At 43.7% G+C, this 26,216-nt stretch overlaps 3 protein-coding genes across 3 annotated transcripts in view; all 3 read right to left on the bottom strand.

Annotated features, from left to right (window-relative positions):
- LOC144806531 (uncharacterized) overlaps positions 1-26,216 on the bottom strand; it is a 653,350-nt gene that overhangs the window by 271,766 nt on the left and 355,368 nt on the right. The gene's annotated exons all lie outside the window — the stretch shown is intronic.
- On the bottom strand, positions 1,785-2,920 carry LOC144806523 (uncharacterized). The gene is made up of 2 exons (XM_078672866.1): positions 2,905-2,920; positions 1,785-2,482 (listed from the first exon to the last, which is right to left on the bottom strand). The coding sequence occupies exons 1-2, from the start codon at positions 2,918-2,920 to the stop codon at positions 1,785-1,787; spliced, it is 714 nt and encodes a 237-aa protein (XP_078528992.1).
- LOC144806522 (uncharacterized) overlaps positions 2,460-26,216 on the bottom strand; it is a 28,316-nt gene continuing 4,559 nt past the window's right edge. The window contains exons 2-3 of the mRNA XM_078672863.1: positions 4,138-4,325; positions 2,460-4,083 (exon numbers count right to left, since the gene is read on the bottom strand). Of these exons, the coding sequence (XP_078528989.1) occupies positions 3,171-4,083; positions 4,138-4,325 (1,101 nt within the window). The 3' untranslated portion in view covers positions 2,460-3,170. The remainder of the gene's footprint in view (positions 4,084-4,137; positions 4,326-26,216) is intronic.

The following is a 26,216-nucleotide window of genomic DNA, read 5'->3' as shown; positions in this document are numbered from 1 at the left end:
CTGATGATGATCCATTTGATTTAAAAGTGGGATCGAAACGCCGTCGACCAGTTTATGTGCCTTATACATTGTTTATACCATGTAATATGTTGATGTAAAGGTGCATGTTGAAATTCTTGTTCTAACTGCAATTTTGAGAACACTTAAGCTTTTTGCCTAAAAGCCCTTTCCTGCTCACTTTGAGTGTACTAAGGTGTTTGTGCTTAATTGGGGTACAGGCTTGTGCCCCACAACGTGAAACTGTTGAAGGACTTTCTCTGTGTATTCCTGCTAAAGTAAAAATATTTAGACCTCTGTCCGGCTGGACAAGTCACTTAATACAGAATCGACTGTGTCTGTATTTATCTTTTTGCCTGATTATTTGATGCATGGGACCGTTGCTGTTTATTGGCATGACATCGGTCTACAGGTATTAAAAATAAACATATAAATTCACAGGTGTTCAGCCCGTTTCTCTGGTGAAGTCACTCATTGTCATGTATTCGGCTGCTTCTTCTATTTTTAGGTGAGTACAAATAACGTGCCGTTCCCCCTCCTTCGATTCTCTCTTTTTCTCCCCCTTTTATGTCTCTCTTGCCCTCTTTATCTGTCCCCCTCTCTATCTCCCACACACTCCTGTTAGCGTTGACTACATGAATGTCGCTGCCACTTCTGGCATTCATACGACAAATCCTTTAGAATATTTGAGGACAAGGGACAATCTAGTGTGGAAGACGAGTTGCTGTGAGTGCAACTGATTGTCCTGGCACATATATGCTTTTGATGTGGGTTTTTGCTATTTCACCACATTCTTCAGAGTCTGCTGCGTACAGTGGTTCAATTCTGGTAATAAGGTAGAGTTTGCCAAGACACTGAATTCATAGAAATAGCCAAGTCGGAGTGGAGCCATGAGTCACACTTTGCTATAAGGCCCAAGGCACAAGCAGATCCATCAACCGATACCAGTCTGTAAAAGATGCAGCAAACGTTACATAAAAACAAGGTATATGCTCTTTTATATCTAAAAATAGGTTATTTCTTGAACACTTGTGCTTCACTTTAGTTCATTACATGTACTGCAGTGGCATTTGTTAATAGTAATACATGCATTTTACCAAAGAAGCTTACCGTCTCCAGAGCCCTGACAACATGTCCACTCTGGGTGTGTGAATTTATAGGTTTTATTACTAATCTGACAAGATAGCTGAAAATACCGTTGTTAGTCCCAGTATTGCTCAGTGTTGCTTTTACAGGTAGTGTGGTCAGGTGCGATTGAATGTTTTACTTTGTATCTCTTCTTCATCAAATAAAAATCAACAATGTTTCTTTTCTTTTAGTCCACATTGTGCTTGTCTCCCACTGTGTATCCTGGTGCATCAAGTCGCTTTGCTATGTGAAACAATCACTGGAAACAAACACTTTTATAATTCTGCAAACACTTTTCTGTTTTTCTTCTTTACTGTTTGTCGGGTCTTCTATCATCTGGTATTTCAATGTTGCACATAATTAGAATGTTTTCTTTTTCTGTAATTCATTCTTCATACAATAACTGCACTGTTCAGGTCTGGTCTATGTCCTCAGATGTGTCAATATTATTTTTGATGTTCTTAAGTTCTTTCCGGAATCTCTACATCTCTAGCAATATTTCCATGTGAGTTAAATGTAGGAGTGTATTCACTGAGGGCTGTGTGGGATCGAACATTGACAAAAGCCCTTCTCACTTATCAGTGCCCTTATATGTTTTCCCCCTGTGTGTTTGCTTATGACTTTGTAGCTCTAATAGTAGACTAAAGCTCTTCCCACATTCATTGCACTTGAGTGGCTTTCCCCCTGTGTGCGTGTTTGTTGATGTTTTCGTAAGGTTGATAACTGACAAAGCTCTTCAAACATTCACAGCAATCATATGTTTTTTCCCATGTGTATTCGCTGATGTCTTTGTAGGTCTGATAATTGACTAAAGCACTTCCCAGGTTCATTGCACTTGAATGGTTTTTCTCCTGTGTGAGTTTGCTACGATACCTTATTAATGAAGTGAAGCAAAAACTACTGTCACATTCACTACAATGATAGGGTTTTTCACCCGTGTGTTCGCTATGTGTTTGGAGGTTTGATAATCGACTAAAGCTCTTCCCACATTCACTGCACTTGAATGGTTTTTCTCCTGTGTGTGTTCCCTGGTGTCTTTGTAGGTCTGATAATTGACTAATTCTCTTCCCACATTCACTGCACTTGAAAGGTTTTTCTCCTGTGTGTGTTCCCTGGTATCTTTGTAGGTCTGATAATTGACTAATTCTCTTCCCACATTCATTGCACTTGAATGGTTTTTCTACTGTGTGTGTTCGCGGATGATAACTTAATGCTGAAGAGCTACAAAAACTACTGTCACGTTCACTACAATGATAGGGTTTTTCCCCCGTGTGTGTTTGCTGATGACTTTTTAGGTCTGATAAAGATCTGTGGGGCCCCTGCCATTGGCCCCCAGAAATGGGTACAGTTCCCCAGCCTGTTCAATCCGCCCGTAATTTGGGGATAATGATTTATGACCAACTTTCCATGAGGCAACAAGCTACAAAACCCGCTTCCACATGTTTTACCATCCTGAGGTGGCTTAGGAAGCTATTATGGATGCTGCCAAGTTCGACTCAGAGGACAGTAATTTAAGCACTGATAGTCTCTAGATTGGACTATGGCAACATCCTATATCTGGGAGCCAATAAAGAGGTAATCCGGAGATTACAGATGGTATAGAACGCTGCTGCGAGGTTGCTGTGTCATGTTCCGAAAACACCTTCCATCTCAGGCAAGCTTCGGGACCTTCACTGGCTGAGAATTGAAAACCGAACCAAATTTAAAGCCATGTGCTTTATGCATAAAATTAAACTCGGTACAGATCCTCACTACCTAGGTTCCTTAGTCCAGCCATACCTCCCTGCACGCCCATTTAGATCATCTTTCCAGTCCAAATACTCAGTTCCAACATTTAAATCTGTCCCCATGGGGGGCGACTCTTTCTCTTATCTGGCACCCGTACTGTGGAACTCCCTCCCAATCTCTCTTCGTCATGAAACTAATCATGTTAGCGTCCATAAAAGCCTTAAGACCTGGCCACTTAATCAGTAATTCGGACTGTTGACGCATCTGTCCTTGGCGCCGGGAAACCTCCGGGTAGCTGTGCGCCTTACAAATCTATTTTAATAATAATAATAATAATAACTGCACTTGAATGGCTTTTCCCCTGTGTGTGTTTGTTGATGTTTTTGGAGATTTGATAAGTGACTGAAGCACTTTGCACATTCACTGCACTTGAATGGCTTTTCTCCTGTGTGTGTTCGCTGCTGTCTTTGTAGTTCTGATAACCTACTAAAGCTCTTGACACATTCAGTGCACTTGAATGTTTTTTCTCCTGTGCGAGTTTGCTGATGACTTTTTAGTTCTGATAACCAACTAAAGCTCTTTACACATTCACTGCACTTGAATGGTTTTTCCCCCGTGTGTGTTCGATTATGACTTTGAAGGTGTAATAACTGACTAAAGCACTTTGCACATTCACTGCACTTGAATGGTTTTTCCCCTGTGTGTGTTCGCTGATGTCTTTGAAGGTGTGATAACCGACTAAAGCCTTTTGCACATTCACTGCACTTGAATGGTTTTTCTCCTGTGTGTGTTCCCTGATGATAACTTAATGCTGAAGAGTCGCGAAAACTACTGTCACATTCACTACAATGATAAGGTTTTTCCCCCGTGTGTGTTCGCTGATGACTTCTTAGGTTTGATAACCGACTGTAGCTCTTCCCACATTTATTGCACTTGAATGGCTTTTCCCCCGTGTGTGTTTGCTGATGACCTCTTAGGTTTGATAACTGACTAAAGCTCTTTTCACATTCACTGCACTTGAATGGTTTTTCCCCCATGTGTGTTCGCTGATGACCTCTTAGGTTTGATAACTCACTAAAGCTCTTTTCACGTTCACTGCACTTGAATGGTTTTTCTCCTGTGTGTGTTCGCTGATGACTTTTTAGGTGTGATAACTGATTAAAGCTCTTTACACATTCACTGCACTTGAATGGATTTTCCCCTGTGTGTGTTCGCTGATGTCTTAGAAGGCTTGATAACTCTATTTAAAATTTCTATTTAAAATTATTTATACAGCGCACGTACACCAGCGGTTTCATGGCGCTAAACTCACTAAAGCACTTTGCACATTCAGTGCACTTGAATGGTTTTTCCCGTGAGTGTATTCGCTTATGTTTTTGGAGGTTTGAAAAGTGACTAAAGCACTTTGCACATTCAATGCAATGATACAGCTTTTCCCCTGTGTGTGTTCGCTGATGGCTTTGAAGGCTTGACTAAAGCTCTTTACACATTCACTGCACTTGAATGGTTTTTGTCCTGTGTACGTGTGCTGATGAAGCTTGCGTAGTGATGACAAACTAAAGTTCTTGCTGCATGTGTATGATTCTTCTTTCTTGGTTAGTGTCTGTGGGTCGGGTATATATTTGCCTACATCCCATGACTGTATTTCCTGATGGGCCAACATGGCTGATAAAGCGCTTGTGTTTTTTCTCACACAATTTATATGTGTGCAGTATTTTGCACGTTTGATTTCTGTTTTAACAACAAAATGTGATAGCCACCAAATATTTGCCACACTCCTAATATGTAGAAGGTGTCTTTGTAGGCGATTGTGCCTTTAGATTGGATTATGGCAATGCACACTTGTGGGTAAAGATGTATCTTCCTTCTGGCCAGTGCAAATAGGGACAGTCTGTTGTATTTTAGATAGAAGAACTCCTCTTTCATTTACCTGTCTATTGTCTGGCTCAACTCTGTTGTGCTTTTCTCTGGTTGCTGTGGTTTGGCCAGAAAGAGTTTAAAATTCACCTAGTGCACTGAATGATGGCTTGTCGTCATTTTAGAAAACAGAGCACTGCGGTAATCACACTATACCGATCCCATGATCAAATCTGGTGTTGGACACTTGTTTATACAGGAGGCGGTTTGTTATTGTTGTTGCCTTAATTTTCCTAAGGTCATTTCTTCGTCTTGTGGCGTAGAGGTGCACAGCTCAGACTCTTGCAATCACTGAAGTGCCCTTGATGCTTCATCCGGGATCTGTCAGTTTGTGTGCAGGTTCCTCTGCTGCCGACTGCGATGATGTTTTCATGGATATTGTAGCTCAATATTTCTGCTATTATTGAAGATTTACAGCATTAGCTTTGTTATTGATGGTCATTTCATACATTCAAGGCTTGTTTTCTGTTGGATGTAAAGATATTGAAAATTACTAGATTGAAACATAATGGAATGAGAATTCACAATGTTTAACTGGTTGTAAAAGACATTTCGGGGACGATTTACCAAATCTCCACACAATGCAGCGCAGCCCTCCCCAGCGAGGCTGCGCTGCGTGGCGCGACAGGAAGGGAACAGGAGAGCACCATATTTTCAAAGATATGGCTCTCTCCTTCCCTTTCCCTTGCGCCGGCACTGATTATAGCGGCTCTGTGCCATGCACACACCTTAGCACCAGATCGCTAGGGTGTGTGTGTGAGTCCAGCATAGGTTCCGTACAGGAAGGACACCCTTCCTGTACATATTACTATGCCTAGACACGAGGGAAAGCTTTTACCATATTGTATATGTGTTGCACAGTGCAGCACGCATGCAAAGTCAGAAAAGGAAGGAGAAATGAAAGCATTTCTCCTTCCTTGCACCTAGTTTTGTGGTTGCCCATGCACCACCCTTGGCAGGCCCCCATGGCACAAAGTAATGCGAAACAATGCTATGCGCAGTGTCACATTACTTTAACGTTATTTCCAGCGCTAAACAAGTTTAGCGCTGGAAAGTAAATTAGGAAAAAAAGATTTTGCGCCATTTTGAGCCACTTTTGTGCCGCAAATACAGCGGAAATACTTAGTAAATCTCCCCCTTCTTCTTTATCGCTTTTGAAACTTAGCAAGGAATATGTCATCATACACAGATATTTAACTAAAAGTTCGGTTGATCAGGTGACATCTTATTACATTTACAGAGTAAGGGCGCTCACGGAGCACCCAAGTGCTTGAGGTATAGCTTAAGATAGAGGCATATGGTGAAGATTTCATTTAAACAACAATAGAGTTTAGAAAAAGAGATGGATCAGGCTGGGCTGCAAAATTTCCAGTAACTCTTCACGAAGTATAAAACAAAAGTAACTCTATTCACACACTTCTTCTCGTTCTTCCCTATTCACTTAAGATCATCTCAGATACCAACTCCTGTCTTTACCTCACTGTTCATAAGTCACCTTTGACACTTTCAACAGCTCCCTTGGTTCAAGCATTTCTGGTTTATTCTAACCTGGAAGATTGGAACATTATTGTGGGTTGAGGGGGGTTTCCTTTCACCATAACATCTGTCCATCGTCCTGAAACTAGTGCAGCTTACAGAGCCTGGTTCTGGCCCTGAAAGTTAACTTTAAAAAGCAAGTCTTTAGTTCTTCCTAAGGTGGATAAAGTTCTGTAAGATGCACCTCCTTCCAGAGCTTTTGTGTAAAACAGAGCGAGGGGTTCACTGTAAGGCCCGTCCTTTACATTATAAGCGCAGATAAGGTAAACAAATATTGATTCATATAATTTAATATTCAATGATATCAGTCATTTACTACTTATAGAGAATCCATCACAACCAATAATTTACCTGACATATCCCCGCAGCAGATGTGTGCCTATTACTTTGTTTCCCCCCATTTCCAACATTACATGGCATCTGGCATAACGTTGTCCTTTTGGGGCCCAGGATGCCATTTGTGACCGGATGAGCATTTGGAAGAACGGGAGGAGGTGTCAGTTATCCACAGGTGATGCGGCATTTCTACCTTTCCATATTTCTCATATTCAAGTTTACCTAATTTCATGTTCTTCGGCCCCCCTACTGCCCTCTGTCTGCACACTCACTCTGTGGGGTTCATCAGAAGTCAGATAACTGCCTCATACTCACAAGGCCATGGATCTCACTTCTTCTACAACACGTATTGCAGACAAAGGGCCTAGTTAGGAGTTTGTACAACAGATTATTGCCTCAAAACTAGGGGTGGGTGAAGAATTCCGATCTGCCAGGGGAGCTTGCGAAGTTTTGCCGACAGGTCCGGAGTTCCAAAAAACTCCACAAAGTGATACAGAACTGAGTTTTTTTTCATAAGCGGTTCGCCAACGGTAAGGTGGCGAGCGCTTGTGAGAATATATAATGCGCAAGGCCTCCTCACGGTGAGATTTCTAATTTAGGGAGGTCGCGACCACTTGAGTGTAGAAATCTGCCATTCTCGTTGATGAAGCTGCCACTCAATTAGAATGTCAATTCGAACGGCAGAAAGCAGCAGCGCCCTCTGGCGTGACGCGTAGTGCCGTTCATGCTGATTTTACAATGCGGGACAAACTCCTGGCACTAAAGATCAGTGAGAGCAGCACAATTTAACAAACTCTGCCACTTGCGGAAGTCCTGTAGAGTGTGGAGTTTCTTGGGGTTCCGCAAGAGTAAAACTCTGCGAACTACACCAAGGCCGAATCAAAACGTGACAGATATCCGGTCTGCCTAATTTTAGTTCCCACAGGATGTAATGCATATTTAGTGGGGCGGGCAGGATACCCATCACATTTGTGATGGAATAAACCATCCGCTGAAATCTAAATCAGGCCTTTGATGTACATTGTGTCCAGTGTGACTAGCTGGGCTTGAAGGGTCTTGTGGTTTGTGGGTCTCTCACTGCTTTGAGGTCACCGCCAGGCAGAACTTCTGTCAACAGCGCCTTGTGCAGATCTTTCTTTCAGGCAGGCCCTCTGCCAGCTGTGCCTTGTACAGATCTTCCTTTCTAGGCAGTACTTCTGTCAGGTGTGCCCTGTGCAGATCTTCCTTCCAGCCTGGACTTCTGTCAGCTGTGCCTTGTACAGATCTTCCTTTCTAGGCAAAACGTCTGTCAGCTGCACCTTGTACAGATCTTCCTTTCTAGGCAGGAACTTCTGTCAGCTGCGCCTTGTGCAGATCTTCCTTTCAGGCAGGGACTTCTGTCAGCTGCGCCTTGTGCAGATCTTCCTTTCAGGCAGGGACTTCTGTCAGCTGCGTCTTGTGCAGATCCTACATCCAGGCAGGACTTCTGTCAGCTGTGCCTTGAGCAGATCTTCCTTTTTAGGCAAAACGTCTGTCAGCTGCACCTTGTACAGATCTTCCTTTCTAGGCAGGAACTTCTGTCAGCTGCGCCTTGTGCAGATCTTCCTTTCAGGCAGGGACTTCTGTCAGCTGCGCCTTGTGCAGATCTTCCTTTCAGGCAGGGACTTCTGTCAGCTGCGTCTTGTGCAGATCCTACATCCAGGCAGAACTTCTGTCAGCCACGACTTGTGCATATCTTCCTTACTAGGCAGGACCTTTGTCAGCTGCACCTTGTACAGATCTTCCTTTCTAGGCAGGGACTTCTGTCAGCTGCGCCTTGTGCAGATCTTCCTTTCAGGCAGGACTTATGTCAGCTGCTTTTGTGCAGATCTTCCTTCCAGGCAGGAATTCTGTCAGCTGCGCCGAGTGCAGATCTTCCTTCCAGGTAGGACTTCTCTCAGCTGCGCCTTGTGCGGATCTTCCATCGGGCAGGACTTCTGTCAGCTGTGCTCTGTGCAGATCTTCCTTCCAGGCAGGACGTCTGTCAGCTGCGCCTTGTGCATATCTTCCTTCAATGCAGGGGCTTCTGTCAGCTGCGCCCTGTGCAGATCTTCCTTCCAGGCAGGGGCTTGTGTCAGCTGCACCTTGTGTGAATCTTCCGTCCAGGCAGGGCTGCTGTCAGCGGTGCCTTGTGCAGATCTTCCTTCCAGGCAGGACTTCTGTCAGCTGAGCCTTGTGCAGATCTTCCTTCCAGGGTGGACTTCAATCATCTGTGCCCTGTGCAGATCTTCCTCCCAGGCAGGGGCTTCTGTCAGCTGCCTCTTGTGTAGATCTTTCTCCCAGGCAGGGTCTTCTGTCAGCTGCGCCTTGTGTAGATCTGCTTTCCAGACAAGGGCTTCTTTCCTCAATGATCAGTTCAAAGGTTGGGAGAGGTAGAACTGTTCTAGGTCATCTTCTTTATTGAAGTTCTACTGGTCATGCCACAGAGCTCGAGCTCTGAGAAGAATGAGAGTCTGGATTTTATGAGCTCTGTAGAGCATTGAGACGTCCTACCGCATCCAGCACATACTACAAGACTCCAGAAGTCAACACTACAAGTGCTTTTCCAAGGTTTAATTCAACCACTGAATCTGAACATCCCGTGCAGGAAGCTTTTCAAAACTAGGGGTACCTGGGCTTTCTCTCAGTGGCAGCTGGTGACATTTGAAAGTGGTGAGGCATAAAACAATTGTACTTCACTGTGGCGAGCGAGACTGAACCACCTACATGAGGTAGCCATATTAAAAGAAAATAACTAAGTCTTGAACTGACACACCCACTGGCTCTTTGCACGAGATGGGGAGTGAAAAACACTCGTATTCATGACTAACATTCCCTGCTGCTATTACACCAGGAAACAGCCAAGATAAAAGTGGCCCGACCCCATGGTTATGTGTTCCTCTTCGGGAAGCCCTGCAGAGGACTTCTGGTGCCTCTGCAGCTTCTGTGACTGAGAGTCTAGCAACACAGCGTGTTAGCAGGAAAAGAATAACAAAGTTCACATTCATAAAGATTAAGGACTGAGCCACACATAACAGGCAGTGAGAGTGTGAGAATCCTCCTGTTTGTCTGGCATCTGGTCGACGACACTGCAGGGAAGACAATCCGTGGTGCACCGATACGTCTCTGGCAGGGTGGACTGGAGGACGGGTCATTTAGATCGTATTCCCAAGCAGGGGAGGCTATTAAGATATTATCAACATAAAACACGGCAGCATCTATAAAACGGCAAATAATATGGTGTATCAGGAGAGATGCCGATTTCCAAGCAGGAACACAAGCAGCTCGGCGGGAAGCAGAAAACAGGCAGAGAGTTCTTGCAGGCAAGGCCAAGCACTTCAGCACTCATCCCTCCTATGACTCCTGAAAAGCCTGTCATCAGAATGAAATAGTGTTTGCAGGACACAACAGATCAGTAAATATGCACATGCTATGTATATCGTATTCTAGTTTGATTTGTTTTGCTTAGTTTTACAATGCAGAGACTGCAAGATTTAGGATGCTAACGGTTATCCACAGTTGAGAGCTTAGTAAAGAACGTTGTTGATGCAGATAACTGCACTAGACATTGATACAACCGTATCGTCTACCCTGGGTGGGCGGCTTTATGTGCACCGTGTTTGAGACTCACAGACTATCTTTATTAACCAATACACCACTTGGGAAAACACCATCTTTTTATTCCGGTGTCTTTTTCAGCTCAACTGTTACGTAGCTATGCGGTTATTAAAAGAAAGTTCCTGAATAGATAGCAACGACACAAGCCCCGCAGTACGGGGTCCCCCTCAGCACTGCACTGAAGCCATAGAGCTCCAGATTAAATCGGGAGCAGGGGCTCCCCTGTGAACCTTGTCCCTCCAACTTTCGTTACGCCACTGCACAAGCTCTCCTCAAAATGAGTCGGAGGTCGGAGGATAAGGTACGCTGGAAAACCGCGATAGCATCTTGCTTGTTAACAGAGAACGCTTTTGGTTTTGTCAGCTTGAGAAACGATGGTGATCAGTTGACACTATACGTAAGAACCGTGGCATATTAATACGCAAATTCATGCAAACAGGGCAACCATGCACTGACAATCAAAGAAGACCCCTGCTGTTGATATATAGCCCAATTGTTTTCAATGATAGGGTTCCATAATTTTAGGAAGAAGAAGCATTTATGGTGGGAACGTTTAATCGAATCCCATGGTGTAATGTAAACAGTTGCGGCCGGCAAAGCGGGTGAGTACACGTGGGGGGAGGTAATCTATCAGTATATTACCTATATAAAATGAAAAAACGTACATGCGTCCTCCGGGACCGCGTCACACTCCGCCGCCTTAGCTCCTGCTTGCTCTGGAGTCCTGGCGCCCTTTTAGGCAAGCTCCCTCTTCCTGCTGCCCTAATCCAATCACAACGGTTTGTGATTGGTTAGGCGCAGCCGAGATCCCCCCAGCAGGAGTGCGCATGACTACTTTGTTCGACCCTGGGGCCGACCAAATAGTCAGTACCCACAACAGTAGGTAAGCCACTCCCCCCACCCTCAAGCATGACACCCGCCCGCCCGCCCCAACCACAAACAGAGGCACTTCTGCTTTCACGCAGTGCAAGAAGGCAGAAACATAAATGGTAGTTTTTACCATTTTTGTTTCTGCCTTCTCGCACTGCCAGAAAGCAGTGAGGCAATGCAACACGCCCCAATGGGGGAGCCGCCACTGCTTTCTCTATCTGTTGTAACTGACGATGTTAATCATTGGTAACATCTATCCGCTTTGGACAAGGTCCTCTATTTTGCTATCAAAATGTAACTCATCCTGCGCAGACCTAAACCCTCAAGTCCATATTGCATGAAGCTGGGTGGTTCTCACCCAAAAAAGGGCCCTCCATGAATTGCTGACATTTTCTTACACCCCCTGGACAGCCGTGGCAACACACAGACCAACTGCACCCCCTCAGGGATCACCAGTCTATTTGCCAGGATCAAGACTCAGATCTTTCAACCTTCTCAGCTACCCTATTTGGAACGGCCCGTCTCTGAGATTCCTGGAAGCTCCACAGTCAGTGAGCTCAGAGTTTCCTTGTAAAACCATCTCATGAGAGTGGAAGAAAAGAACAATAAGTGACACGCTCTGCACAGAAGTGTAATCTACCAGTATCATTCCATGTACCATTGTCCTACTGTTGATGTTTCGACATGCATGTTTTGCCATCTATCACAGCAGATTCTTCGTTTAAACTCTTACTCAACAGTTTGTTTTGCATCATACCTACTTAAATATGTACTGTTTCTGACGCTTACAACATCTCTGGCAGACATGCTGTGCTGTCTGTTGCTACATAAATAGGAAATTAATTGCTCCTGCAGGAAGAGTGCAGTATCCTTGCAGTCAGATGCACTTGATTGGGATAAAAGGTACCATGTTTGTTAGAAAAGCTGCAGCTATAAGAATAATAACATAGCAAGAGCTTTGCATACAATGCCATAACACAGACCAGGTACTAGAAAAACGTGACGCAAACAATGCAGTAAAACAGGCCAGGCACTAGGAAAACGTGATGCAAACAATGCAATAACAAAGGCCAGGGACTAGGAAAACGTGACGCAAACAATGCAATAACACAGGCCAGGCACGAGGAGAATCTGATGCAAACAATGCAGTAACACAGGCCAGGCACAAAGAGAATCTGAGGCAAACAATGCAATAACACAAGCCAGGCACTGGGAGAATCTGACTCAAACAATGCAATAACACAGTCCAGGCACTATGAGAATCTGATGCAAACAATGCAATAACACAAGCCAGGCAATAGGAGAATCTGAGGCAAACAATGCAATAACATAGGCCAGGCACTATGAGAATCTGATGCTAACAATGCAATAACACAGGCCAGACACGAGGAGAATATGATGCAAACAATGCAATAACACAGGACAGGCACGAGGAGAATCTGATGCAAACAATGCAATAACACAAGCCAGGCACTAGGAGAATCTGACGCAAACAATACAATAACACAGGCAGGCACGAGGAGAATGTGACGCAAATAATTCAATAACACAGGCCAGGCACGGGGCATGGCTTGGCAGCCGATGGAGCAGGTTGCATGAGCGCCGAGCTCCACACGGATCCCCGCAGAAATCCTGAAATATTGTAGCTTTCTGGCCTGCCCGGCGACACAGAGCACGGCCGGAGGGGTGCTGACCTGCCCTGGCGCCTATCCTTGGGCACATCGGACGTGGAGCGGGAGTTTGGGAGGATTTCCAGCCTGAGGTTGCTGGCAGAGGCGCGTCCTAAAATGGCGGCGGCCCGAGGACGACTACTAAAGCCTAGACCGGAGGCCGCGCATGCAAGCCAGCTGAGAGACCGAGGCACTTCTGGTGCGAAAGCGGCAGTTCATCTGCGGATCGGCTGTGAACTGAGTTGCTGACAAGAGAGGGACAGCTGCGAGCGCTGGCACCCTGCTTCGTGGTTTTTTAGAAAACAAGGGACCCCTATAGAAACAGCTAGCTATAACATAGGGAATAAAACTAGTATAAGAAAGTATTATAGCTAGATGCTGATAGCAGTAGAAATTTAGAAAATTGGAAGATTAGAATAACTCTAAAAGTATCATAAATTGCAATAAGAGAGATAGACCACCCTGAAGTATGTGATCAATAACCACATGGAAGATATTTATCAAACAGTATATTTATTTATTTATTTTATCTTTTATAAACATGATTTATTTGATAGATCAAAGTTCCAGTTGTGCATAAAGGATACATAATGATGACTACATAGAATAAAATATCATAAATTGACATTTGATATGTACAAATACATGATGGTAGACGCGAAGTTGATTTCGGCAGTGCGGCAGATGTCTACAACGCGCGTTTCGGCATACACGCCTTCATCAGGTAGCCGTCTATTGCACTAAAAAATATATATAATAATTGTGTAAATGATATATTTAGGGCACTAACATACTCTTAAATAGCAACTAGAGGTATTCAATCATATAAACGATGTTCTATTTAACATAACATTTATAATTATCTTCACATGGAAAAGTCGCCAAAATACAACACCATATTTACAATATTTACAATGTTCTTAACCTGCATATGGTGAATAAAGACATACAAAACAGCTCACTTGTGAAATACATATATATACACTAAAAATTGTTATTCTTACATACAAATATTTACATAACTTTAAAATGTCATGTTTCCATTGCACAATAGCTAATTCTGTTGACCACAAGAACATGTTCACATGGTTAGTCGGCCCCAAATTAACCATGCATTATCTAAGATTATATGTTTAGCTAGTAAATCTCTGAAATCTTGTAATAGCAAAGAGATAGATTCTCTTACCATATATCTATTTCTAGACATTCAAGATGTTATGCTGTTGCGTCGAAAGAATGTCTGCTCATAAGGCTTGATCTGCAAATAATTAAAAGCATGCGACGGATAAATAGTCACCCTGAAGATAATAAACCTCATATTGATCTCAAATATGAGATAACCATTTAGCTAGATAACAATTCGAGCTTAAAGCAGGAGGATATAATCCATATTGTGTTCATTCTGTATAAGTTCAGGGCGCCTTATATATTTCTCAGTAAATGTGGACAATTAGGATGCCTGTAGATTATTGCCTCATATGTTTACTGCCTGTTAGTGCAATGGCTGAAAAAGGGAGAATCCCATATAACGTATCTCAGTAGAGTGGATTGGTATATAAACCAATTCCGTAAAAGTCAAATAATTGCAGTTATCGTTTCTTAGATGGTAATATATTCTAAGCATAAAGTATTAAGGCGAATAATTATGTGTTATCCAAACATTATGAAATTCTTGCAAGGCTGATTCTATATCAAGTTAATTTGAAGTAAAGACTTACTGAGTAAAGTTATTTCTTCTGACAAGACCGTAGAGATGGTTGGGGGACAGGAGAGCAAGAATGTTCTGGGATGTTGTTCCGTAGGTAGCAAGTCCTGATTTTATAAACATATGAAAGGCACAAGGGGTCCGAATGAATTTGGCTTCTGGCTACAAGGTACTTAACTTAGCTCCATATTAAAGATGGATAGTTATGGAGACTACTTACGCTATGTGTTCATATGCGAGCCAGTGGTGTCTGGACTATACAATTACGTATGTATTGACTCTGATCCGAAGATAGTATCCGATATAAACCTGTCCTGAAAATATATCAAAGAAAGAAAAGAAAAGAACACCCATAAACTACTTCTGAGTATAAAGTTCCAAATATTTCTCCTCAGAAGGTGTAATTGTAGAAGGAGGCTACTTACACAATGCGGTCATGTATGAGCGGTAGCGTCAGGACAAGTATTTTTAAGAAACTACGGCGTGCCGAGGAAAATTTCCTATGGAAAAGATATAAACTATAATAAATAGTCTGTCTAGAGTATCGAGGTTTTCTAGTTATTGTTATGGTTATATTCACATATACACATTTACCTGGCATATGGATGCTTCCAATTTATAAATCCTCTCGCCGAGACGCCATGGGCTAAGGGATGGTCGGGTTTTATGTTCTGAACCGAGCCGTATAATGGGCTGATTTAAATATGAGCGGCCCGTGCATGAACCTATCAAAAAGTTGAGATTGTTCCGGATATGGGCGCAAGAGTATCCAATGCAATAGCCATCAAATTGTTTACGAGTGATGTCTTAATACGATTGGCCACCTAGGTAGCAAAGAACTACCACGAGGACGCTATTGGTTAGACGTGAGGGTGACGTTATATGGAGCAGTGTGATTCGTGTTTAGAATTAAATGAGAATATGGCTGCCTAGATGTTAAAAGACTACCCAGTGGATGCTATTAGTTAGTTGGTACGCTGAGATTGTGTGGAGCAGTATATTTCGCTCTCAGGGTCCAGCGTGGATATGCCAAGCTTCTTTAGTGGATAGAAGAGAGTCTACTTCTCAAAGAAGCGTGTATGTGACCTAACATACACTAATTAAAACATAAATTAGGGCCAAGACATATTTACATGTATGGGTATGATCGTATGATATAAATGATAATTCGGCAATTAGATTGATTAGCCGATGTAAACGCTTGATGAAAGCGGTAAGGACCTCCTAGAAAAAAATCGAGGAAGTCATATTACCTAGAGCTACATGTGAAGCTGTTATTATAATGAAGAATATGTGCACTATCCACCGGCTGGTGGTTGTTGATGCTAGAATTATAAATACATAGTCACATGTAGATAACAACATTTCTAGTACTACATGTGTATTGGAAATGACTCTAAATTGAATAAACTGTTAAAAGATCTTTCCTATATGTACTATTATACTAAGGTCTTTTGATCTACATTCACATGATACGCTGTTGCATCGAAATCATGGAGTAGTTTAAACGTATACTTCCTCGAATTTTTTCTAGGAGGTCCTTACCGCTTTCATCAAGCGTTTACATCGGCTAATCAATCTAATTGGCGAATTATCATTTATATCATACGATCATACCCATACATGTAAATACATAGTGGCCCTAATTTATGTTTTAATTAGTTCATGTTAGGTCACATACACGCTACTTTGGGAAGTAGACTCTCTTCTATCCACTAAAGAAGCTTGGCATATCCACGCTGGACCCTGAGAGCGAATTATACTGCTCCACACAATCTCAGTGTGCCAACTAACCAATAGCATCCACTGGGTAGTCTTTTAACATCTAGGCAGCCATATTCTTGTTTAATTCTGAACACGAATCACACTGCTCCATATAACGGCAGCCTCACGTCTAACCAATAGCGTCCTTGTGGTAGTTCTTTGCTACCTAGGTGGCCAATGGTATTAAGACATCACTCGTAAACAATTTGATGGCTATTGCATTGGATACTCTTGCGCCCATATCCAGAACAATCTCGACCTTTTGATAGGTTCATGCACGGGCCGCTCATATTTAAATCAGCCCATTATACGGCTCGGTTCAGAACATAGAACCCGACCAGCCCTTAGCCCATGGCATCTCGGCGAGAGGATTTATAAATTGGAAGCATCCATATGCCAGGTAAATGCGTATATGCGAATATAACATAACAATAACTAGATAACCTCGATACTCTAGACAGACTATTTATTATAGTTTATGTCTTTTCCATAGGAAATTTCCCTCGGCACGCCGTCGTTTCTTAAAAATACGCGTCCTGACGCTACCGCTCATACATGACCACATTGTGTAAGTAGCCTCCTTTTACAATTACACCTTCTGAGGAGATATATTTGGAACTTCATACTTAGAAGTAGGAGTTTATGGGCGTTCTTTTCTTTTCTTTCTTTGATATATTTTCAGGACAGGTTTATATTGGATACTATCTTCGGATCAGAGTCAATACATACGTAATTGTATAGTCCAGACACCAATGGCTCGCATATGAACACATAGCGTAGGTAGTCTCCGTAACTATCCATCTTTAATATGGAGCTAAGTTAAGTACCTTGTAGCCAGAAGCCAAATTCATTCGGACCCCTTGTGCCTTTCATATGTTTATAAAATCAGGACTTGATACCTACGGCACAACATCCCAGAACATTCTTGTTCTCCTGTCCCCCAACCATCTCTACGGTCTTGTGGAAAAGTAAATTTTGCCATGTTCTGTGTCCCTACGCTTCATCCATCATATGTTATGTGTGCATGACCAATATGCATATGTTATTCCCCATGCCTGATTAATGACGCAATTCCAGTTGTGTCCACCTCTAGTATGCTATTTTCCAGTCTTCGTGAATACTACGAATATCAGGCCTATGTAAAGTAATGTTGCCACGTTTCTTAGTGTGCACGTTATTCCATTATAAAATCCCCGTTTCTAGGCCTCAAAAGGGCCCAGACCACAGATTCAGCTCCTGTCTCCTGAAAGCCTCGCTAAGGAGCGATACAGCCCCCACCTGTATCCTCGACCCTTCACTTACTTCCTGCCTCGCAGTGCCCGGTGCAGCTTGGCTCTGCCTCTGAGTCTGCCAAAAGTATGTTATAGTTCCAGTTATCAGTTCAGTCCTCCTCCTCTGCATTCCTAAGCTACTGAACTGCATCAATAGTTTCCGTCATTGTCTAGCCTTCTCGTCTCCATGTTAGAGAAATACTGTATTTAATGGTCATTTAATATTCTTCATCACGCACTACATGTAGAATAATGCATGGTCCAGTCTTAGAATCAAGTTAGCTTTTCCCCTCATGACTTCTAGTTTATATCAACATGTTCCCTAAACATCAGATACCAGATAGGGTTTAGGTACATGTCGCTCCGACCCTTCAGACTCTAGTCTCTGCTCCTAGCACAGAGTTCATAGCCCCCAGCTTCTCCTAGTAACACGTCATTGCCAGTTTTCGCGCACCATTAGGTTAGAGGTCCCGGCTCCTTAGGTAGCCCCCTCCAAAGTTTCCGCCCATTCATGACATATTCTGTTACGTTTGCACCACATGTCTATGTATACGCCCAGTTACACCTATTTTTACTGTTATCTTTCGCGACTGCTACGCGTCACGCCTTCTGCTCCACCCACTGCTACGCCTACTGCAATGTAATGCTATGTGTTTGCGCTATGTATATAAGTCAATGTTTTGTTATTGAATGTTAGCGCGCTCATCCCAGACCCAGCCCCGGCAGCTGCCGGGCCTTATTGTCCTATTCCCATGCAGGTTGTCCTGATCCTGTCCTTATGCTGTAATAAACCTGCAGAAACTCCTACTACCTCGAATCTTGACTCTTATTTTATTGAGCTATCTGTTATGCTATAAGTCTAGTCAAAAATAGGGTATTATTTATTTATTTACCACATAATGGCGCCCGAATAGGGACTTGCCCTTTCCCCACGCGTCGGTGAAGCCACGCCGACCCCCTGACCCTCTGCAGTCGTGACGGAACCATACCGTGCACTGGCAGATATTTCTGCTCCAAGTATCCCTCAGGCCCACGGAGGAGACGGAGGAGGCGGTCCAGCATCCAAACGAGACGGTGGAGGAACGCGGCGAGTCCCGACCAGAGCCCAAGCCGAGAGTCCAAGGTCCGAGGTATCCGGAGGCCCACCCGTAACTGAAGTCCGAAGTCCGAAGTCCGTCGTAGTCCAGTCCCGTTCGAGGCTTTCCGTTCCGTGCTGCCCGGTGAGTACCATTGCTGGGGTAGTATCTAGACAGGACCAATCTAAATTGACTCCTGGTCCGTGGGTTGGTGGTACCCAAGCCCACAAACGAAGTGTTCACCTAGGTGGATACGGGTCTTGATGCGTTCCTTTATGGGACCGGTATGTTCCGTACTGTTACAGCAGTGCATCCAGTAACTCTAGTCTGTTCCGTTCTCGAGAATTCTGTTCTGTTTCTGTTTTCAGTATTTTCAAGGTAGTATTCTGTTCGAACTGTTATGTTATGATATTGTTTAATGTATTTCCAATGTCGTGGTATGCCTGAATTGTTTTCCCAATTGTTATTGTTTTTCGTGTATTGTATTGTGTTCCGATTCAAGTTTAGAATGCCGCTCTTTTCCAAGTTACGTCAGTTAAAAACTAGAAAGGGTCTGTTAGAGGAAGCAGTTCCTGTCCCGCCTAGGGACAGTCCAGGTCATTTTATGTATCAGAAACATGGCATAAGCGCCATAATGTATCTAGATTTATGGGTAGAGTATACCAAACAGTTAGAAGAAAAGTATAGATGGCCCGTATCGGGTACATGGGATGCCGAATGTATCATGCGAGTAGAAGAAGCATTATGGAAAAAGAAAGCCAGACAGTCACAGAAAGATGCCATCGAGTTATGGCGCAAGGAAGCTCATAAAAGAACGGAAAAGGAAGTCAGAAAGTCAGAGTTAAGTAGAGAATCCCAAGAACGAGCCCAAGAAAGAGAATTAATCGAGATAGGTGAACAAGTCAAAGCCGAACAGTCAGACAGACAGAGGCATGCCCTTATTAAGGGTATGTATCCTCTCCTTGCCGAAGGCCTGCCAAAAGCGACCCCAGAGGCACCCAGTAATTTCCCGCCGCCATTAATTCCGACCAAGCTACGTCACAAACCGACCGCAGCTGATATTTTTATTTCGTCCTATTTGGACGACACAGTCCCCGAATATGCAAATCCTGTTCGTGCTCCGCCAGTCCCTGTAAATCAGGCACTTCCCGCTTCTCCAGACACCGGAGTACCTGTTACGGTACCCCCGGTCCAGCCTACAGTTCCATTTCCCACTCTGCCAGGACGTAGAGCCTCAGTAGACGACTCTAGTCTAGGGACCGCAGGAGGAGCTACTCCTCAAACCCCGCCGCCACACAAGCGTTTATCGGCACTCGAATTGCATGCTCAAGCATCACAGCGAACTCCTAAAAGTAATAAGTCTGTCACAGAAATCAGGCAAGCCCTTAACGAATGTGTCTATGATCCAGTTCCAGGCGAATATACTATGGTTTTATATTCCTTACGTGTAAGGAGAGTGACCGAGTATCTAGTCACCTTGCCGAATATGAAAGAAGATCTAGACAGAATATATCGTTTCATCCGTACAGGGGATGATCCAGAAAGTATTGGCGAAATTATGTCTCAAAGGAAAGCCGAGATTCAGCTCATGATATTAAAGTTCCTGATCAATTGTTTAATAAGAGAACAAGATTACCCGTCCAAAGATCCGGCCGAAATGAGAATCCTGACAAGGTGGAGTGATAATATAGCCGAGGGTAAGCACAAGACCGTCAGTGCCATGGAGAGTATGTACAAGAAAATTCGTAAAGAAATAATAAGGTTACACGACCAGCGTAAAGCAGCACAAGTAAGCGAGAAAGAAAGTATCTCTGATCCTGAAGAGGAAGAGAACGAGAATCCCGCCAGAATAGCGTATGTAGGAAAATCCAGATTTCCAGATCGCCATTTACGTCTAGAACCCAAGTCTATTTTTCAACATCTAGCACCAGAACAAGGTTCCCTAGAACAAGTATTTCAAGCTACCGATCACATTCTGAAATCACGAGTCGGTTACAGTGAACTAAGTACTATGCATGAACAAGAACTAGCCCGATCAGCAGTCCGATGGATTACTGATTCTACCACTTTTCCAGACGAAATAGTGGCACAAATGTTTCTGAAATTGCCCCCAGCCGAGCAACGACTGGTGGGTATGTATATGATCCAGCACCTCATTACTCTGTATGAGGGTCAACATTCTGATCCAGGCCCGTTGCACGATATCCTGAACGAGTTACTCCAGTATAGATGGAGAGGTCTAGGTACCGATTTAATAAGTGTCATTCTAGAACAGCGTCACAAGTATAGAACGTTCCTGAACCCGCATTTTGTTCATGTCTCACCCCCAGAAAGTAAATCATTCTACATAGACAGACAGAATCCGTTACGAGAAGTCCACCCAGTCCAAGGGGCGGGTGGCGTAATGCAACGAGTGTTTGTATACACTCCAATATCAAAGATGGAACTTCTTGAAATGAAGAAATTAATTCCCTGTCATGACAAAGATCCAGCAGGGTTCCATAGAGAATTAAAAGACATGCTCCGTATGGGAGAATACACTTACCCAGATATCATTAAAATGTTAAAGGTCCTGTTACCCGCAGGGGTGTATGAAAAGTTAAAGGAAAAAGAATGGGAGGTGGGAGAGAAAAAGATCGATTGGGCAGCTCTAGAAGCTGAAGACAAGGCACGAGTACCAGGTACCGGTCTTGGAGATAAATGTAAAGATTTACCAGAATTATTGATTCAAGTTTTACCCAGATTATTGACAACTAGGAAAGAAGACTGGGATGCAATCTCAGCCTGTAAACAGAAGCAAGACGAGGATATTAGTGATTTTTATTCTAGATTTGAAAAATGTTTCAGTATCAACAGTGGTCTCAAGACAAGTAGTGAGTCATACCCTCATCTTTTCGTCACCAAATTAGTCGAGAATTCAAGTCCACAAATTAAAAACCGAGTTTTGAAAGTCGAAAGCACCTGGCAAGCTAATACTCCGTCCCAGATGCTCCAGATGCTCCAGTATCACCAGAATAGAATCAGGGAAGAGCAAGAACACGAGAGAAAACGTATGAAAGACACAAAAATGAAAGTGCTAATTGCACAATCTATTCCTCAAGACAGTCAGAAGAGGGGTCCGAATCAAGCCAGTCATCCTGCAGCTCCCGTTAAAGGGAACTGCAATTATTGTAAACAGCCAGGTCATTTTATAAACGAGTGTGCAGTTCTGAAACACAACATAGCTACTGGTAAGACTAAAGAAAGACCACGTCCGCCGAGACAAGAACAAGTTTCACAGACTCCTCAGTCACAGAATGCACCACAGACAGTTACAGTACCGCAGCCCATTGCTGCAACACAGCATGTCACATCACAGATGTACCAGTATGCACAGTCCGAGTATCCAGAGTACCAGTCATATTCATGAAACAGCCTAGAGAGGGAGGTAGGCTTGCCTCTCATCGAGATACCTGTAGATCAAGAAGGTCCCTATGTTCACAGTCAAGTATTAGGGAAAGACAGAAAGTTTTTGATCGATACAGGGGCAAGTAGGACCACAATTAGTCATGCCGAAGTTCCAGGGGCTCCGCTCTCAGGCTCAAGAAATGTTTCCCTTGGATTTTCAGGAAAACCCATCGTTAATGAGATATCTAAGCCAGTTACTCTAGAAGTAGGTCCATTGTCCCGCACTACTGACCTGTTACTTACTAAGTCATGTCCAGAAAATCTATTAGGTATTAAGACACTGAAAGAGTTAGGTGCAGTTATTTGCTGTTCCCCAGAGGGAATACGTCTGTTCCTACGTGACTTTAAGGGTCACTATGTGTTACGAGATTTTGATTCAAGATTGTCTAATGTTCCACAGCATTTATGGGCGCAAGGTCCAACTGATGTAGGTTACATGCAAATCACACCCCATCGTGTGACTCTCAAACCAGGTGTAGTGTTACCCCGAATCAGACAGTACAGATTGCCACCTGAGGCTGTAGCAGCCTTATCCAAAATTATTGACGAGCTCATGGCTCAAGGAGTAGTTGTAGAAACTGACTCCAATGTATGCAATTCTCCGATCATTCCAGTCATGAAACGTACTGATCCGAATGCACCCCCAGTATATCGATTAGTGATTGATTTACGAGAGCTTAATAAATGTATCATTCCTCAGTACCCAGTTGTTCCAGACATCTCTTCCCTGTTAACAGCCATTGATTCCGAAGCCATGTTTTTCACTGTCATAGACCTCAAGAATGCATTTTTTAGTGTTCCAATTCATCCAGACAGCCAGTTTCTTTTTGGATTTTGTTTAAATGGAAGGAGCTATATGTTCACACGCGCTCCTCAAGGTTTCACAGAAAGCCCTAGTATTTACAGTCAAGCACTCAAGAGACAACTAGACAATATTCACATGCCAACTGACACTGCCCTGCTCCAGTATGTCGATGATCTACTGATCACAGCCCGTTCTGAACGTGCTTGCGAGCGAGCATCACTTACAGTTCTGTATTTTCTAGCCGAGATGGGGCACAAGGTGTCACCTTCGAAGCTTCAATTCTGTGTCCAGCAAGTGGTATACTTAGGACACTTGCTGTCCAAGAGGGGTAGGCAGTTGACACCAGACCGTATCCAGTTAATAGCGAGTCTTCCCCAGCCCAGAACCCAGAAGGAGGTACGTGCCTTTATCGGCCTTACTTCTTATTGTAGACAATGGATTCCCCAGTATGCATTTCTAGCCAAGCCACTGATACAGTTAACGACACAGGAGGCAGCCGTATCGACTGTCCTCCCTTGGACATCTGACCATACACTTAGTTTTAACGAGTTAAAGAAAGCCCTATGTCAAGCTCCAGTTCTAGCTACACCGAACTACAGTAAGCCTTTTACACTTTTCGTTACTGAACGGGAAGGTACAGCATTATCTGTTCTCACACAAGATCAAGCAGGTCAATACAAGCCCTGTGCTTATTTTTCGAGCACATTAGATCCAGTCGCCCAGGCGTTGCCTGCGTGCCTCAAGTCAGTTGCAGCCACAGCACTAGCTATCAGACAAAGTGATTCCATAGTTTTAGGACATTCCTTGACAGTACAAGTCCCACATTCAGTAGAAGTTCTTTTAAACCGAACACAAACTCAGCACTTGACAATTGCACGTTTAACAGGTTATGAATTGACACTGTTCCAGCCACACATAGAAATTAGACGCTGCAACGTTCTGAATCCTGCTACACTGTTACCATCAGTTAGTTCAAATCCAGACCCACATGACTGTGTGGAAGTAGTTAACATTACGACAAAGCCAAGACAAGACCTGACAGACATTCCGTTACCAGATCCTGACCTGACACTTTATGTGGATGGTTCATGTATGAGAACTAGTACAGGAGAACTAGTCGCCGCGTATGCAGTGACTACCGACACTGAAGTTATTGAAACACACCGTATTGATACCCTGTCCGCTCAAGCAGCAGAGCTAGTCGCTCTGACACAAGCCTGTATACATGCCAAGAACCTGAAAGTTAATGTTTACACAGATTCACGTTACGCATTCGGAGTTGTACACGACTTCGGAGTGCTCTGGCAGGAGAGAGGTTTCATGACTTCTCATGGAACCAAGATTCAGCATGGTCTCCTTATTCAAGCCCTGTTAGATGCCATACATTTACCGACATCTATTGCTATTATGAAATGCAAAGCACATACGAAAGTCACTGACATTATTTCCCAAGGTAATGATCTAGCAGACCGCACAGCCAAGCTTACAGCACAGACTCCAGACATTCCAGTTAATATGACACATACTCCAGATCCGATTACATGCATGACAGTTAAGGACCCTACACAAGATGTCATAGATATACAGTTACATGCTACTCCCGATGAAATCAAGAAATGGTCCGAACAAGGAGGGGTCCAGACAGATCAAGGATGGTTAACGAAGGGTAGAGCCACATGGTTTCTCCCCGATTCTATGGTTCAAGTCATTATCAATACCGCACATAGTCCAGCACATTTAGGAGAAAAAGCTATGTTAGACAGTATCCAGAACATTTGGTTCAACAAGCATTTACGAGCTGCAGCCAAGCAGAAAGTCCGTACCTGTATGATATGTTGTCAGTTTAATCCAGGTAAAAGTGTCCCGGTGGAACAAGGTGGTTTCCAGCCCCCTGACCACCCTTTTGAGGTCCTCCAGATGGATTATATTCAGATGGAGCGATGTCGAGGTTTCAAGTATGTCCTTGTAGTTGTATGCGCTTTGTCCAGGTGGACAGAAGCATATCCAGTCCCAGATTACACAGCCGCGACCACTGCCAAGCAGTTGGTTCGTGAATTTTTCCCTAGATACGGACTCCCTAGAGTCGTATATTCTGATAACGGCCAGCCATTCTCATCTGAACTCATGAAACACGTTTCCCTGTTGTTAGGGTACCAGTGGAAGTTTCATTGTGTACGCCATCCAGAAGCAGCTGGACTAGTCGAAAGGCATAATCAGACTCTGAAAATCCGCATTGCAAAAGTCTGTAAGGACAAAGGTGTGGACTGGTTAATAGCTCTGCCAGTCGCTTTATTTTATATGCGTATGGTCGCACATTCCAGATCAGGTCTGTCCCCGTATGAGGTCGTATTCGGCCGCCCCCCTAACATGTGGGGTACTCCTAGACCCCGAAGTATTACCGATGTTTCATGTAATATGCTGACAGATTACCTAGCTTCCTTGATGTCTGCCCTCAACTCATGTCGTTCACAGGTTGCCGCCGCATTTCCAGACAATACCGAGGTGGCACCGCACGAGATCGTTCCAGGCTCCCTTGTGATGATCAGAAATTTTGACAGATCAAGTCCGCTGGAACCACGTTGGAAGGAGCCACGTCAGGTCCTCTTGACCACCCGAACTGCCGTCAAGTTGGAAGGCAGGAAGGGGTGGGTCCACCTTTCTCATGTAAAACTTTTCAAAGGATTGAAACCAGCGTCTAAAAACATTTTCCAGGATTCGAAAGACTGCCAAAATATTGCTCTTAAGGACTGTCCCGCACAAGACATTATTACAACCCCTCCTTTGTTAGAGAAAACTCCGCAGCAGGAGTATAAGCTCAAATTAAGGTCTAGTAAAATAAGTCAGTCAGTTTGATTGTATAAGTCCTCCCCTAGGTGAAACGGTTAAATTGTTTCTGACATGTATAAAATAGACCCCCATAGTGAGAGAGTCAGTCGAAGTTCACTTCAATGTATCGTTTTTCTGAGTTTCATATTATTTCTCAGCATAATGATTTCCTGCACCAGCTACGCACTTTTCCTGTGTTTTCCAGTTCCTCATGCAAATATGTCTGCTAATGCTACAGTAGAGCACACGTTTAGTGATCTGCCTCCTCACGAATATTCTTACCGCCTCGCTATGCGCAACAACACATTTATCCGTATGTTACATTATTCACACCAGACCAGCAATGCTACTAATTGTTGGGTGTGTGGTCGACTTCCCCCTTTTCAGACACCGAAGGGAGTTCTGCCACTTTTTCCTTATCCATTCTCACACAATGGTTCGTGTGGAGCATGGTCCACGTTAACGTCATCCTCAACAGATATGTCTTTTCTTAACAGTACATGTTTTCCAGACAAGCAAGGTCTC

Source organism: Lissotriton helveticus, assembly GCF_964261635.1.
Source record: "Lissotriton helveticus chromosome 1_1 unlocalized genomic scaffold, aLisHel1.1 SUPER_1_unloc_8, whole genome shotgun sequence".
Lineage (NCBI taxonomy): Eukaryota > Metazoa > Chordata > Amphibia > Caudata > Salamandridae > Lissotriton > Lissotriton helveticus.
Note: the sequence above shows the minus strand (reverse complement) of the source record. Positions and strands in the feature narration are given on the sequence as shown.